The sequence below is a fragment of the Lygodium microphyllum genome, chromosome 17 (assembly GCF_053477565.2).
Source record: "Lygodium microphyllum isolate KBCC chromosome 17, Lygodium_microphyllum_v1.1.10, whole genome shotgun sequence".
Classification (NCBI taxonomy): Eukaryota; Viridiplantae; Streptophyta; class Polypodiopsida; order Schizaeales; family Lygodiaceae; genus Lygodium; species Lygodium microphyllum.
In genome coordinates this window covers 57,548,726-57,562,683 of record NC_141151.1, presented here as the reverse complement: position 1 = coordinate 57,562,683, position 13,958 = coordinate 57,548,726, and the positions used below count along the sequence as shown (strand labels likewise).

Sequence of the window (13,958 nt, the reverse complement as noted above, 5' to 3'; positions counted from 1 at the left end):
GTTGATGTGAAGAAAAAGTTCAAAATGAGATTTCAAGTTGAATGTGGAAGTGTGAAGGAGTATGGTGTTTTTGGACAGGTACCGATTGAGGTGGTCCAATTTGAAGTGAAGTGAAGTAAAGAGATGCAGTTTCTTCATCAACATGAGGTGCTTATTCCCAGGAAAAGTGTATTTTCCAAAGTGTTCGCGAGGACGCTCACAAGATTGGAAGAGGAGGAATGATAACCCAAAATTTATGCAAGAAAAAGGCACAAAATGTGGTCTACATCGGCAAAAATTTCAAGCATTTCGACTTTGTGATTCTTTTATATGTGTGCTCTCATTGACAATGTTATTTGTAATTTTCCATGGTATTTTAGTGGGTCCGCATTGTAAAGCCATGAGCATGAGAAGTAGTGTGTGTGTGTTTTGCAAAAGTTGAAAGGTTTTAATGTTTCAATGTTCATAGACCTCCTTTTCAAGGTCTAAGAGTTCTCATGTAAAACAAACCCTTAAAGGAATATGAAAAGGTGGAAATGAAGAGCCATGCAATTTGTGGGAAAAGGTGGTTTGGGGAGTTACAACTTCTCTTCCTCTCCTTTATCTAGCTTCTTGCATGTATCTTCTTTTCTCTCTTGCATTGGCACTACTCTTGCTCTCTTTTCTTTCCTGTGCTTTCATGCTTTATCTCTTCCATGGAAGAAGGAGAGAGTGAGGATGAAGATGATGGTCAGATTTCTTGTGTGTTAGATTCTTGTGTATATTAGCATGGCTTCTTGTTGAGAGGAAGGGTGTTTCTTGTAGGTTTTTGAGGACGCAGGCATTGTAGATGCCACCATGAGGCCTGCTCTCTTGGTAGATTAGGTGCTGTCCTTGGGTTGTTCATCTAGTGCTTTATTCTTTTACTTAGAATCTCGAATATCCATAATGATCCTAGATTTTCTAGTAGTTTTAGTTTGTTTGGATCATCAATATTGTTGCCTATATTTTCCTATTGTTATCTAAACAAGATTGCTTTGCAATACAAAGAAATAACCTAGACTTGGGGTTGTTGCTCGCACGTGCTATCTCGCATCTAGCTCCAGTGCTTCTCCACTTAGGGGCCCTCTTGTTAGTATGCTTTTGACTCCTTCTTCAGTATTCTTTAGACTTGTGTTGTCAAATTGAGGTTCATCAAAGTAGGAGAATTAGAAGAGGGTAGGCTTAGTGTAAGGTTATGATAGACTTTTGGAAGGGGTTTTTTAATCTATTCCATGGATAGAGAACAAGGGGGACAACAAGGGTAAGGTGATGATGATAGGGGATGGAGAGGAAGTGGTATAGGTAGTTGGGTTTACTTTAGAGTAGAAAAATGGGGCAAAGAGAGTAGCAATGTAATTTGGTAAGATGGGGATATTTAAAACCGTGAGCATGAGTTAGCACACAATCCTTGAGTGAACCAAATATACAAGCCCCTCGATTTCCCACTCCCTCTATGCACACTTCTCACTATACCTTACTATTTCTCATTACCTTTTACTATCCCCCTCTCTACCTCTATCTTCTCTCTCTCACTATCTTTCGCTCTCTTTGCCACACACACACACACACATCTCACCATCTCTTCCTTTATCTCCCTTTCCTCATCTTACTATCTCTCCCTCTATCTTTTTCTTTCCCACTACTTCTCCCTCTCTTCTTCTTATCCTACTATCCCTCCCCCTATCTCCTTTACTCCTTACTATCTCTCTTGTACACAACCTTTCTCTCTATCTTCAAATCTCAATATCCCTCACACACACACACACACACACACACACACACACACACACACTCTCTCTCTCTCTCTCTCTCTCTCTCTCTCTCTCTCTCTCTCTCTCTCTCTCTCTCTCTCTCTCTCTCTCTCTCTCTCTCTCTCTCTCTCTCTCTCTCTCTCACAATAGGACAATGCCAAAGAGAACATAAAAATAGGGTTAAGATTTTAATGGTTATATAGCCTTTGGCTCTCTCAAATACCCAATGTGCCTTACACTTATGCGGGTAGGATTTTCTCTCAATGGATTGAAGCATCCCACCTATTCACACTAATAAGAATTGTATTGATGTTTTTTTGCTACCCAATGGGGTGACGATGATGCTTTGGGATGATGATAGCAAAGTTTTTGCACAACTCGACGAGATCAATGATGGTGAAGTGGATGATGTAAATGATGATGATGGCTTTACATGATCGTGAGGGTGATGTTAATGACAATGACAAGAGGGTGGGAGAAATCCAACTACCATTTAAGATTTATAAAAAATAAAATTTAAGGTTATTACAAATAGCCACAAACCCAACTCCATGGGACAAAAGTCGAGGATCTTCCTACTGGCAAACAATCCAAGTAGGCACCATAGCAAACATAGCACGTCCCTTTTGCATAAGCTACCCTGCATATAGATCTTAGTTCAAGTTTTCAATCATTCAAGTTTATTGATTTTGTAGATTTATAGGAATTCAAAATTTGAAGCAAAAACTTGCTAGTAACTTCTGCAGTCAAATTTGTATCTTTCTAGTGTGAATACTATGCATTTTAGCAAAATTCACTTTGGTAAAACCATTTCCAAAATATTAGACAACAATCATATAGTCCTACCACAAAAATATTCTTCTCCTTTGATAAATAGAAATATGCAATGCTATTGTACAATTAGAATTCCCATCAAAACTATCTTACAAACAACACAACTAAATAGCAAAATAAACTTGCAATCATCAAAACCCTAGCATATTTCTTTCACATAGAAACAAGAATCAAGAGCTCAAAAATACTTCCATCTATAGTATGTGACTCAAGAAAATGGTAGGTTTATGATCCATAGAACCAAAGCACACAACCAACATCCATGACCTTCACCTTCCTTTCAATCGTTGATAGAGAAAAAGAGTGAAAAGAAAAGCATCCCCTTTTGTCTATAAACAAAGAATCCATAGGCTACAACAAATTGACACAAAACTCAAGCACCATGTCTATCAACTCTTTGACAACAACACATTCAATCACTATGTGTCTTCCTCCTCGTTTTGCAAGTTTGAAATCTCATGTCACAAATTGTTGAAGACCTAGTAGTAGGTCCACTCTCTCTCCACACTTGTACTTCAACTCCATCATGCTAGACACACAAAAGAATCTGAGCTTCCTATTGCCTTGTATCTTGCTTCTTTTCTTCTCAAGGTATTTCAAACATTCTATTGATTTTTATAGTATCTACCTTTTCATGTCTTTTTCCATGCATTTTTCCCATGTCTCTTACTTTGTCATGATTGCTTGTTTCTTTATTTCCTCAGGTAGCCAAATGGAAAAATAATGTGGCAAACATGTAAGCTATCACTTAGAATCCATCCCCACTAATGCAATCTTTGCTAGAGATAAGCATTGCAGAGTCAAACAAAATGACAATTGTATTTCTTTTCCAGTTTTTCCACAAATATTGACATATCTAGGGTCTCATTTTTTCATCCACCAATGTTGGATACATGCATGATTGACATGTGGTGGAAGTACTCCCAAGGATTATAAGTAGAAGTCATATAAATGTCTTCTCCTTGGGGAAAGCTATCAACTTCCACCAGCTTTCCAAGACACCACCAATCCTCAATCATGACTACTAGACTTAATTGCTACTCCTAGTTATTAATGTGCAATAACTTGTTTGAAGCTATATCATGGTCTTCAAAAGGCCTATTTAATGAGACCTTCAATAGTTGTTGCATGGTGAGAGCTTCCTCTATCCCTAAGGAGCAATCTCAATCATCATCATAACCTAAATCTAGTTATCACCATTGGGTGACAAATTAGACATTGAGTAGAGTCAAAAGGCCCAACCCACCCAAACATCAAAGAAGTGATCCTCAAATGATAAAGTAATGAAGGAGGCTATGAGGAGAGAGAAAAAGAGGAAGAAGAGGAGAGAGAAATACTAGGAGGAGAGAGAGAAAGACATGAAGAGAGAGAATGCCAATAAGAGGAGAGAGAAGGGAGGGGAAGCCATGAAAGTTTAAAGAGAACAAGATGAAGATGAAAGTGTTTGTATAAATTGATCATGTAGAAATGAAACCCCATACATCTTATATACATGGCCGTGTAGCCAACATTTTCCCATATTTTACTCGAGTATGTATATTTCCCCTTCTTTACATTCCATCCCAAACTAAAATGTTTTTGTCCTCAAAAACCAAAATCAAAACTTATTACAAGGCTTGGAATGAGGAATTCATAGAGTTCTTTGTTTCCGCGGGATCAAATGGATAACCTCCTAGATGGTAGGCATCAAGAGAGCGTAGAGGTCATGCATACAAGCATGGGTCTCTACACTACCATTGGTATCAAAAGGACAATTATAATCTAATACATTAGTTGTGTCATAGAAGTGATTCATGGTGTCATCATCAAGCATTGATTATGGCACAAGATCCTTAATGATAAGTATGGTAGCATGCACAAGTTCTTCCATAAATTCATCAGGAACCACCATGCTATGTTGTGCTAGAGCAGATGAGGCTGTAATCACCATTGCATTTACTACATTAACCCCTAGGTGTTGCTTGTCTATGATTCCCACATTCTTGGCTACTATCAAGCATTCAAAGTCAAGATCCTTAGATTCAAGGGTCTCCTTCTCATGAAGCTATAGTGAGATGCTCTCATCATGGCATTGTCCGTGAGGAGCATCATGTTACTCACAAGGATACTCATGTTGCTCATAGTAATGATCTAGTGGCTAATGATATTGATCACTCCATTGCTACAACTACTCATACTCATAATATTGTGGATTATATGGATCACTCCATCGTTGATAGTGATGTTGCTCCCCATGTACATACTCATAAAATTTGCATCATGCTGCCCATGTACATAAGGCTACCCACATGGCTATACATGATCATAACCATAATGCAACTCATAAGAATGTGCATGGTCATTAGATGCATGTTGTTGCCCATAATATGCACAATCATCATATGTATGTTGACCATAAGTATGCACATGAGAAAAGGAGCTGGAACTATGAGCCATGAGTGAGTTTATCTAGCGGTTTCTCACTACTTGTCACTACCCAATGGACCTCTCAGATACTTAGAATAACTTCTTGCTTCAATGCCTGCATGTTCTTGCTTCTTATCCTTACCTTTGATTCATGAAATACTGCTTAATTAATCCTTTAGATATTGCATGATATCTTGCTTCAGTGTTTATAATTTTGAGTGTTGTAAGCCTTGTAATATCCCACAAACACAAATTCCTTCACTATTTATAACAATGTAGGTGCCTTAACTATGTGGTGTTAGAATCACTGTTACATCCTCAAGAGTGCCTATATCTAGTACTCCTCTTGATGAAAAGTGATTAATCTATGCACAAATAACAGACCGCACCTCAAATTTGCTACTCTCAAATAGTTATTAATGATGCATACTCCTCATGGCAATAGCAAGTCCAAGGATAACAACAATTTTTAAAACCATCCTTATCCAAATCCACCATCAGTCTTGCATTGAAGTCCTTTTACAATTGTTTTGAGCTATCCCTATATGCCTCTTGGTTTTTCGTATTTGTAAAGCCCTTCTCAATACAATTATGTAGGGATTGTTATTGTGATGAAATACTCTATGCCTCAGTACAAGCCAAGTGCAAGTATGGGTATTGGCATTCACAAAATTGTAACACTTAGTGCCTCAAGCTACAATGGAGCACATTCTTTGGATCATTCAATGATTGTAAGGAAGCCTCTAGCTTTGAAGATTTCTAGTAGTGAGACAGTCTGTTGTTTAGAGCCCAACCATCTAGAGACCTTGCTTCTTGTGGCATTGTTAATGGAAGTACACAAAATTTTGAAAATCAGGGAGAAGAGGGTATATCAAACTCTACATCTTCATTCGAGAAATTTGATGTCAATGGATTACTTATTAAGTGGGAGATTTTCTAGAAGAGCTTCAGTGCAAAATATTTGGGTCGAAATAGAGTGCTCAACAAAGAGATCAATTGAATAATGAAAGCCAACTACCAAATAACTTGACAAGGAATGCTAGCCTTATTCGTGAGCTCAACAACAACATTGCTTGGGTGGTTAAGATCTATGCAAACCTCTCGACACAATTTGTGCAAGCCATGTCAAATAATTCTACAAATGGATGTTCAAGACAATTGCAACTACAACTTGATCAGATATAGACACAAATGGCACTAACACTCCCTCAATTACAACAAGAGCAATCTATTTTAGCTACAAGAGGACCTTGCCTATGATGCAATGATCAATTTTGGAGGCCAATTTTTGCTAGTTTTTGTTTGTTGAAATTATAGCCTAAAGAAACTAATGGGATCATTGGTAATAATTAACTTTTAGGAAAATACACAATTTTGTGGCTTTGCATTCATCATAGCAGGAGGAGGACTAGTGAACTGGCCCCAATGTGTGGCCAAGCATAGTGTAACATGTCAAGAACATGTGTATCCTTGCCCAGAAGTAGGAGCCTGCATCAATGACCTAGAAGTTACCTGCTTCAAAACGACCTTAGCATCAGGCTGCTTGAGAGAATCTTTAGACTTTGCTACACAATTTGACAAGTTAGTTGTGGAGATGGAGCCTACAAAGGTAAGTGATACAAGGGTGTGGTCACCCAATGGCAGATCTAGCTATTAGTCTCTATAAAAAGTGCTAATGGAGGAGCTCCTTTGAATAAGCAAATCACGAGAGAACTCAGAGTTCAAAAAGATATCAGTGAGATAAATATAGCAAAGACATCATCCATCTCTTTTCCAAATATGTGAATGATGACTTGTTGAACTTTGAAATCACAATATGGCCTACCTGATGAAGGTTATTACAAGGGTGGCACATTTTTCTTTAGCTTCAGCATTTCACCCTAAAGGCTATTTCCAAGATGGCAACCCGTTGTAGCTTTGAGTGTTCAATATGAAGAAGACACAATAGATACAATCACAAGTCCTTTTGAAGGGATATCCTCAACCTTCACCGAAATTATTTCCAAGTAGGAAGACACATAATTAGCTTGATTCAAGAAAGATGGCTGGTTCACACACATAAGAAACATAACTATGATGAATCTCATGAGCCATATACTCAATCAACATCTCAAAATGTGGCAGAAGAGTGGCAACACTAGCACGTGCAACTCAATAGCCTTCATTGCATCAAATACAACAATTAAATAGTGGAGACATCTTAGCACAACTTTCCCATCATCAATTGTATGTATCTGGTTCTAAGGATTTGCATACTTGAATCACAATCATCTTCATCTCAATATATTACCTGATTGTGGTAGTGTAGACACCAGAGGAACTTAAGTGAAGCCAGGTGCTTGCATGCCCTCTTACTCTCTAGAATAAGCTTGGCTCACAACTTATTCTTGGTAACTTCCTCAACCCCATGCTTTTCCAATGTGGGATCTTGTCTAATGCCCTAGCATGCCTCTTATTGGCTCACCCATAGAGATGTATACTCTTCGATGTCAATTATCTCATGTTACACTGAGTTCAATCACTTGCATTGTGCCATCTAGCTCTACTAACAAATGCATTCGCACTCCATGTGCTTTCATCTATTGTGAGCCAAATAGGAACAACCAACTTTATTGTATAGTCCTCAAATATCATTCCATCCACTATAGCTTGCTTCTTACAGAGCTCCCATCATTTGCTGTTTCAAAAAGACTTATCGTAGTCCTCCTTGCACAAAGAAAATAATTTCTCTAACTCAACTCTCCCCACCAAAATGGCATCCTGTATGGATGGCTGCTGCTCAAGCACTAATGGTCATTGCTCATCTCCTTTTTCATTTTGACTTTGATGGTAGGGGATCCTCCAACATCTATTATATCATTTGCAAAATCTTCACGCCAAAATGTAGTAGTTGAGAAAACGTGTCTGAATGCTTGAGTATTGATAGAAACTTGAATCCTTGTTGTAATATTCAGCATTGAAGATAGCCAAAATAGCACCAAATGCATAGGACCCTACTATAAAATAGATGTGGAAAACATGGACAAGTAGGCTATTCTTCTTAAATAAAATATTTATCATTGAAGATAGCCATAGTAGCACCAAATGCATAGGCCCTTGCTATAAATTAGCTATGGAAAACATGGACAAATAGGCTATTCTTCCTAAAGAAAATATTGTTTAGAGTCATGCTAAGCAATGCTTAAGAGAGCACACTCCCTCATCTTCAAGAAAAGAAGATGGTAGTCAGATCTTATTCTTATGTATGTTTTCCTTGAACTTGAGAAAGAAAGAAAAAAAAGAAAATATTGTAGACTACTCATATGCTCTTAGGAAGAGAGTTGCCCTTGAATGTATGACCATCCATGTGGCTTGAAAGTTCTACAAAATGGAGCTCCTCAAGCTTGAGAGGATAGGAGGTGCCTTCTTCAATCCTTTGTTGCTAGTAGATGATATTCAAGAGAAAGGAAGAGGTTTCTTGATGTAGCTTCCATGGAAGCTCTCAAGAATAAAGAAGAAGAACTCTCTTTTGAAAAAAACAACTACAGTTAAAACTCTCTCCAAGTCATGTGAGCCTTCTTCAACCAAGAACCCCAAAATTTTACCTAAAAGTTAGTGAAAAGATACTAAAGATGGTCTCAGTACCTCCAACTTGGCCATGACTCTTGTGAGATCTCCTAGAAAGGTTGCTAGCACCTTGTGGTACTCCATCATTGCTCCTCACAACTCCTATACTTGTTGTACCTATCTAACTTAGTCTTTTTTTTTTGGAAGTGGATATGAGAAAAGGGAAAGAAGAAGGGACTAAAGACCTAATCACTAATACCAATTGTAATGAAGGAGGCTAAGAGGAGAGAGAATGAGTAGAAGAGAGAGAAAGAGAAGAAGAAGAGGAGAGAGAAATACTAGGAGGATAGAGAGAAAGATAGGAAGAAGAGAGAGAATGCCAAGAAGAGAAGAAAAGGGAGAGGAATCCATGAAAGCTAAAGGAGAAGATGATGAAGATGAATGGGTATTCATATCAATTGATCATCAAAAAGTGAAACCCCATACATCTTATATACATGGTCATGTAGTTGGCATCTCCCATATTTTCCCCCTGTAGTTATATTTCCCCTTCTTTACAAACTTTCCTTGTCCCTTGCATAGCCCCTAACTTCCCTTGTCCTTGCATAGCCTACAAACAAGATAGGCCCACTCAGCCAAATCGGCATGGAACTATCATCTAAAGATACATTCATTTGCATGCACTCTAAACCCAAAACAACAAACAACAAAGAGGGTGATGGGTTTGTCTTGTTGAGTGGTCATGTTGGTCATCAAGCATGTAGATACTTGTAGATTTTGTTGTTCTTGGTGAGAAAGAAGGCTTGAGGTTGTTACCAATGTAGTGAGCAAATAGATAAGGTGAGAAACTAAGTGAAATTTGCAAGAAAATAACTTCAATGAGAATTTGGAATTTGGTAGATTTGAAATTTGACTTTTAACTAGACTTGAGCATAGCCATGTGGTGGTCAAAACTTGACTTAGGACTCAAAATTTAGATGGACTTGGGTGCAACTCTCAAATATTAGGCCATGGCCAACGATAAATCTTCCCATTAGCTTTGTGATTAAAGTCACCAATAAGCTCCATTTTGGGAGCATAGAAAGCGATATCTAGATTAGCATCCTTGAGGCACTTAATGCACACAAAAGTTTACACACCTTTATAAAGAGAGAAGAAAATTGGATTCTTTTGTTGTGCAATTCACATCCTTGAGAGACAATATTTTGGATCCTATGTTGTGCAATTCACATATTTACAATGTGTATGCAATGTAGTTGTGCGTGTATGCACACATGTGCCTCTGTGTGTGTGTGTGTGTGTGTGTGTGTGTGTGTGTGTGTGTGTGTGTGTGTGTGTGTGTGTAAAACAACAATCAATGTGCATACATGATTAAAACTCTCTCCACTAGTTAGGTTCATTGAATTTTATTCATTTGTAGATTTGACTCTTGACAATTATAATGCAATAACTTTAATTCAACAATGTATCAACCTAGATTTCCATTATTGTATTGAGCTTTGGCTAATTTTGCTAGGTTCCATCACAACATGCTAGTATAGATAATTTTTCCCAAGTGATCACTAAGCAGCAGCTTAAATAGGTGCCCAAACAACAACCACAACTGCCTAGAAGCCAACAAATTGTATGAACCCGTAACCATAGAGCCTCACGCCCTAGGCCTAGGAGACAAAGCCAGTGCTCCAGAAGCAGACAAGCTGTCAAGCCGCGATGGGTGCCCAAAGACCTATTGCGTGCTCAAGGCTGCTATGAAGGCAACAACTAGATTTGGTTGAAATTGATCTCTCTTTATCACATAGTGTGCCTACATGTGGTTGCAAGATTGAGCCCTCTCTACCATAGAGTGACTACATCTACTTGTCACAGATATATAATTTGATTATGATAGTGTGACATTTGCACTTTGGTTGGACCAAATATTTAGACATGCATCGTGCTTTGTTGTGAGATGTCCATAAAAAATGCATTCTCAACCAATTGGGAGCATATTTGCTTAGGGGCTAAATGCATTGATTTCCCTCATGCTTTTATGGATTTTCTTGAGATGTATTTGGCTTAAATTAAGGTGTAATGAAGTAAGTAAGAATAAGTATCATAGGCTCAATTGCTATAGCAAATGAGTCTACTTGGTATATTTTTCTAGAGTTAAGTACACAAATAAGTACATTTGGCATACTTTTCTAGAGCTAAATACAAAAATAAGTGTCTATGCTTGCACCAAATAAGTTGATTTGGTATACTTTTCTAGAGTTAAGTAGACAAGTTGATTGTGGTTTAGAAAAGCAACCAAAGAAGTGTACTTGGGATACTTTTCTAGAGTTAAGTACCCAAGTTGATCTCCATTTATGCTATAAATATAGTTGTCAAGTGCCGAACATGTCAATTTCATTGAATTGCTAAAAATGTTTGAATGTGTGCAAATAAAATCTAATATTTTAGAGTTCAAGTTACCCTATTGTATGAAGCATGTGTCAAAGGATTTCTCATGTATCATAAAGTAAAGAAAAAAAAAAAGGTATCCAATAAGCTGGGTAATGTTATGTTACTCAGGACATTTGTATTCTCTTTGAAATGTGTTTGTTTTATCACAATGTATAAACCATGAAAATGCGTATAAGTATTTCACAAGTATTTTGAGACTTTGGTGTTATCTAGGCTCATTGAGGGCCCATTGGTTCAAGGTAGCTTCCATGTTAGCCAAGGTAGCTAAGATAAAGTCATCACCATTTGTCAAGGGTCTCACATGGGTGACTTGGCTACGCATGTTGCTAGTGTGACCATTATTAATAGATGGATTTGATAGCCCATTATTGGAGTTGGGCATGTACCTGCTATTACGGTTGCCATTATTGACATTATGATTGGTTGGGGTTGAGCTTTGATGATGATAGATGGGGACATTTCTTACATGAGAAGGATTGGAGTCGAGCCGTGCATACATGGAGTTTATTGGTCTACCACGAATTATGGGTATAATTCTAATGCTGCCAATGTTACTATAGTCATTGTAGTTGTGGTTGTTAGTTGGTGTATTATTGTTAGCTAGTGAAGTATTGAAACCTCCTATAGTCCTTGTAGTAGTGCCCATGTTGCTACCTTTGTTCACCTTCCCCAATATAGGAGCTCTACAAATTGGGCAACAATCATGATTGCTTTTGATCCAAGGAAGAAGGCATGCATGATGGAATCTATGATTGCAAGGTGCTACCAACAACTCTTGATTAACCTCAAACTTCTCTAAACAAATTGAGCATTCAGTTTGCTCATCTTTCTTGTTGTTGGATAGCTTGTACTTCTCTTTCTTGCACTTACTTAAGACTGCATTCACATCTATGGGTGGTAATGACCTTTCATCTTCCAATGACCTGCTTATAATGTTGTCAACAATTGCCCTATGAACCCCTCTAGGAAGAGGGATGTCATCATCATTAACTTCATCATCAAGAAGAAACTCCATGTGATTGAAAGGAGGTCCTCCAAGTCCACCTTGCCTACAAGGTGCAAGACCATAAATGCACCCATTATAGGTTAAAAGGAAAAAGAAAAGAGAGAATATTAAAAATCTAAATGACGTCAAGAATCCTACATTTGAAATGAATGTCAAAAGCTTTAAAATTAGTTTGGTTTTATAGTGAAAGGTTGTTCTTAACATCTCTTTATTAATTTTCACCGTCACCGTACGACATTCATTAGGATGACAAGAGGATTGCATACATTCCAACTCGGGGGGAACCACAAGGAACATCACATATCTCAATGGACTTTTGATGAGGGATTTATTTCTCATAAATATTCGTATTCACTTTGCTTTGGCAAATTCTTTTGTTGTGCTCAACTATCCAAAGGATCCATATTAGCAAACCCTATCTAGTGTGCGAGCGAAAGGCCAGAGTTTGGGGGAGAAGGAGGTCGATCAAAAGGACCGATTAATAGTGGCAAGCATCTACTCTGTGATTGAATGCTTGCTCAAGAAAGGGGGAAAATGATGGAAAAGATGTGATCTCTCTTTGGGGGTTGTAGTGATCTCTCTTCAATGGCCTGCTTATTACTAGCACACTTATCCTTATATGTGGAACTTCTCATGATTGATTGTGGCCATGATGAAGCATGTACCAAATGTCTTTAAGAAGCTATATAGAACACAATTATAAAGTGGGCGACTTTGTAAACAATGGTTTAAGACTTGAATGGAGAAAGAGTGGTTTGTAAACCGTTACAAAGAGGGAGGGCAAACCCTATATTTTGTGTGAGGAAGGCCTAAGGGTATGTGCGGAGGTACCATAAGTGATTGTGCGAGTGATTGGAATGTATATGTGCGGTTGGTTCTCTGTCGTCTCACAGAGAGAGAGACACACACACACACACTCTCTCTCTCTCTCTCTCTCTCTCTCTCTAGGAACCTGATTAAAGGCTTAATCTCCTCTTTGATCGCCCTTGCTTGTGGATTATCGTGCTAACCAACGTACTTACTAAAACGGGGAAGTGATCAACCCGTTTCCCAAGTTATCTTAACCCCACATCCCATTTTCTCTCACAAGCTCTCGAAACACGTAATTCATACTCTCTCACATCTTATTAATTCAATGGCACACCTCGAGTTGCTCCTCGAAGTTGTCCTCCCAAATATGTCCCCAAGGAGACTGTGCACATCCATGAGTGTTGGTTGTGGGAAGCCCTGCAAATTCCCACATGCTTGTCAAAAACAACAAACCAAAGGAAGTTGGCAAATCACCTTATTTGAGAAATTACATCTAGGCTTGGCTTGTATTTTGGCTTGCAGCGTGGGTTATCACACATAGATTTCACTCATGCTTACACCTTATTAAATCTTATCGCATATAGACTTCACCAATGCTTACACCTAATTGAATCCACTTCACTTATTGATTGACCCACTTACTGATCGACCACTAGTTGGCTCAGTTTGAGAGGACTCGCTCCTTCTCCTTGAAAGCATTTGGAAGCCCCTCACTTTACAGAGCCAAGGAGAAGAATTTTACCACACTTTAGTATAAGCCATATAAACGAACCCAGGTAGCAACAAGCTCCCAACATCTTTCTCACCCAGCCACATTTGTTGTACCTTGGTTAGCATTCATTCACACTGATTCTTATACCATGATCTTAGAATATGCCTACTACCTACATCAAAAGTAGCTATTGTCACAACATAAAAGCATCTTTCATGCATGCCTTTGTGCATTACATTTCACATATACATGTCAAAAAGATGTGTGCATTATATGCATGCATGTGTATATGCATACAAGCATGCAAGCATATATGTACATGCATCCAAGCAAGTGCATTATTCATGTAGCTATATATATACTACGTGTACATACATGGATACATGCAAACATAAAGCACAACTTTAATGCACTAGTATAGGCAACCTTTAATAAAGTGCTACTTCAATAA

At 38.1% G+C, this 13,958-nt stretch overlaps 1 protein-coding gene across 1 annotated transcript; it reads right to left on the bottom strand.

The window, feature by feature from the left end:
* Positions 1-9,808: 9,808 nt before the first annotated feature.
* Positions 9,809-13,734, bottom strand: LOC148021920 (uncharacterized). Its single transcript, XM_087697451.1, has 3 exons — positions 13,438-13,734; positions 13,130-13,212; positions 9,809-12,028 (listed from the first exon to the last, which is right to left on the bottom strand). Exons 1-3 carry the CDS (start codon positions 13,492-13,494, stop codon positions 11,185-11,187), a joined length of 984 nt encoding a protein of 327 aa, XP_087553577.1. The 5' UTR covers positions 13,495-13,734; the 3' UTR covers positions 9,809-11,184.
* Between the last annotated feature and the right edge of the window lie 224 nt (positions 13,735-13,958).